At 44.3% G+C, this 3071-nt stretch overlaps 1 protein-coding gene across 1 annotated transcript in view; it reads left to right on the plus strand.

Moving 5' to 3' along the window:
• Positions 1-1626, plus strand: part of ANTXR1 (anthrax toxin receptor 1) — a gene marked incomplete at its 3' end in the record, with an annotated part of 13868 nt that extends 12242 nt beyond the window's left edge. The window contains exons 4-5 of the mRNA XM_010158353.1: positions 311-392; positions 1593-1626. Of these exons, the coding sequence (XP_010156655.1) occupies positions 311-392; positions 1593-1626 (116 nt within the window). The remainder of the gene's footprint in view (positions 1-310; positions 393-1592) is intronic.
• Positions 1627-3071: the final 1445 nt, after the last annotated feature.

The raw sequence follows: 3071 nt of genomic DNA on the forward strand, positions 1-3071 counted from the left end.
AGCCAGGTGCAGGTCAGCTGCTCTGCTGCTGCATCAGAGGTTTAACCAGGGTTACACAGGGAATATTTATTTCGAAAGAAACATGTGGATATTGACCTAGGAGATGCTGCTGCTGTGGGAACTCTGGGAGCACATCTGCTGTTCTCCACATCCTTAGAAAGGTATCTACCCAGGCATTACCTTAGCCCATGTAAACACTGGGTTAACTCCCCCCACCCCGTATCTGGTTCTGCTGTGCATGTCTTCACCCAGATATCAGTTCCTGGTGAATTTGCTCTTGGATCTAACAGTGCATCTGCATTCATTTCAGGGAGCAGATCCGCCAGGGCCTAGAAGAGCTGCAGAAAGTCCTTCCGGGAGGCGACACATACATGCATGAAGGATTTGAGAGGGTAACTAGATGCATTCTATAGTGCCTCTAAACTGTGTCTGGGGCTCCTCAGGAAACGGTAGCCAAAGGAATCTGGTTACTAGTACTCTGGTAGGTAAGTGGGGCCATTTCCCAATAGGTGCACTTAGGTGTACACGTTCAGTGCTGGAGCTGGTACATACCCTACTACTTGTCTTTCTTTTGCCTTCATCTTTTATGGAGGGAGCTGCCTGTTCAGTTTAGGACAAGGCAGAGGGCTGTGGCATTGCAATCCCACATGGAACCAGATTCATAGTGGAGAGCTGTCTGGAGTCCTGCACAAGTTCTATAGCAGGCTTGTTAGTTGGGTGGGGGCTGAGGCCAGGGCTCTAACCTGTTCTCCTTGGTGGGCAAACTATGCTGCGCAGCAGTTACTGCCTACTCTGGTCTTCTCCTTCTGTATATTTTACAAGCTCAGGAGTTTCTCTAAACTGTAACTCCTGAACCCTCTCCCAGTTCTGCACCACGTGTGCATTTGGGAGGGTTGTGGAACTGTCTGCCTATTGAAAATGCATGTGAAGACACACCACAAAAATTTAGGTGACCTGACAGAGATGCTGGCTCTTTACTAGGAGCTCAAAACCAATTTCTGGAGTTTAGTGACTTCAGAAACTTTGCAGGAGAACTTCAAACTTCACATTTAAATTCAGAAGAGAAATTAAATTCGTAAGACAAATATAATCAGGGTGACCTACTTTTTAATTCTGAATTGATGCACACTGAAGGGTTTGTCCTCCTCCCCTGCAGAATATGCTTGCGCATAGATCAAGCGGAGACAGAAGTGTGCGAATACACCACTGCAGCGGGTTTATTTGCAATTGGAGTAGTTGATCTAGGGGTGGTGGGGAATATTTATCAATGGACTTAGGATGTTTCTCAAGGAGGAAGGTGAATGTGATTTTCAGATAGCGGAACAGTGGCAAACTACATTATTGTTGGCCAGTGGCCTTAGGGTTGCTTTAACTGAGTTATGCTTTAGGTAAGACCTTGAAGTAATGCAATCAGAACCATAGGCAAAAAAACTGTCCTATGAAGCAGGTATCTCTGAAAGCAGAGGAGGTTATATGTAGACAACAAACATGACATCCTCACTGCCATCTTCCATTTCTTTCTGGTGCATGTGTAGTTCTCCACAAAGTATTATTGTTCATTTATTGCTAATAATCTTCTGATTTAATTTCAGGCAAGTGAACAGATTTACTATGAAAATGTTCACGGTGAGAGACTTTCTTGATCCATTTAATGTTTTTTTTTCTCTTTCTCTTTGACAACTTTCATAGATTTGAAACGCAGCTTTGCTGTAGGAAAGGTGGGGGGTGGCTCCTACTCTTACAGGAACGCAATGCTATTCAGGGTAGTTGTTCCTGAAAAGGAAAACGAACAAGTGGAGCTTTAAGGATCCAGAGCTGGAATGAATGTTTTTCAGGGCAAAAGTGAGAAGCCAGGCTGACGAAGGTGCCTACTCTTACCAAAACTGTCTGGTACCTTATTCTGTTCTTTTTGCTTGAGGACTCGGGTAACCATTTCTCTTCCTTCTGAAACATGAGAATGTGAAGGTGCTGTTAGGTAAAGGTGGTTGGTGTTTTTCTTTGGGTTTTTTTTTTTTTCCTTTTCCCCCAGTAAGCACTTAGTAAATAGCAGTAAGTGCAGACAATTTCCAAAATGTTTGCCCTTTACTTCCTTAAAATTAATGTAAAAACTTTCTGCACTGCAAAGCCTGAAGTAGAAATATAAACATTGCTTCTTGGAAACCAGAAGATAGGTGGGCAGAGTACAGAGCCAGTCCTAACGGTGTTGCAGGGCCACTGGTGAATAAAACGGAGTAGTGACTAGGTCTGCACAGCTTTGGGATGCTCCTGTAAAACACAACTGCAGCAGAACGGAACAGATAGCTCAAACAATTTGACTTGGATGGTTTTACAGTTTGCTTGTATGTGCTGGTGTGCATATTACATGTAAACGAGTTGCCACCGTATGCAAGAAGCAGTGGACAGCTGGATCCTCGAGTCTGAATGTTGGCCTGTGTGTTTTGTCTTTATTAGTTCTGTGTTTCTCCACTACAAGGAGTGTCTGTACTGCCCGCAGGAGGGCCAAAGGCTCCTGCAGTATCAATGAGGGAGAAATGAGCTCCAGAGATGCCTTTGGGCTCCTCAGCTGGTACAAGAAATGCTGGCTTTTCTCCTTTTCCTGCAGAAAGAGCACGGGCACTTGAGTTAGGCACCTGCAGCATGAAAGGCCCTGCACGTTGCTTGCTGTTTGTCAAGCACTTGACTATCTGGTTGCATCATTACCACATTATTTAAAATTGGGGATTTCTAAGAGGCACCAAGAAAATTCGGTTTTGGCTCTCTGTTCTGCAGTAATTTAGGAGTTTTCGTGTTTGGATTTTTGTCTCTTCAGCAGCAGCTTGTTAAAGGCACAGCTGCTCATAATGGTAGGAAAATGCCCGAGATGGTTGAAGAAACTTCAAAGTTGATAATTGGCATGCCTTGACATATTTAGCCTTTTCTTTCCATAACAGTGTTTGTGCAAGATGTGCCTACAGAGCTCCTTCACCTCTGTAGCAAGTCTGTTGTCAGAGATACGAATCGATTCTAATTGCCTGCTCCTGAATGCCAGTACAAACTCGTGACACCCAAGCTGTAATCAGTACAAGGGAAAG

The sequence above is a fragment of the Eurypyga helias genome, unplaced genomic scaffold (genome assembly GCF_000690775.1).
Source record: "Eurypyga helias isolate BGI_N326 unplaced genomic scaffold, ASM69077v1 scaffold7049, whole genome shotgun sequence".
NCBI classification, from domain to species: domain Eukaryota; kingdom Metazoa; phylum Chordata; class Aves; order Eurypygiformes; family Eurypygidae; genus Eurypyga; species Eurypyga helias.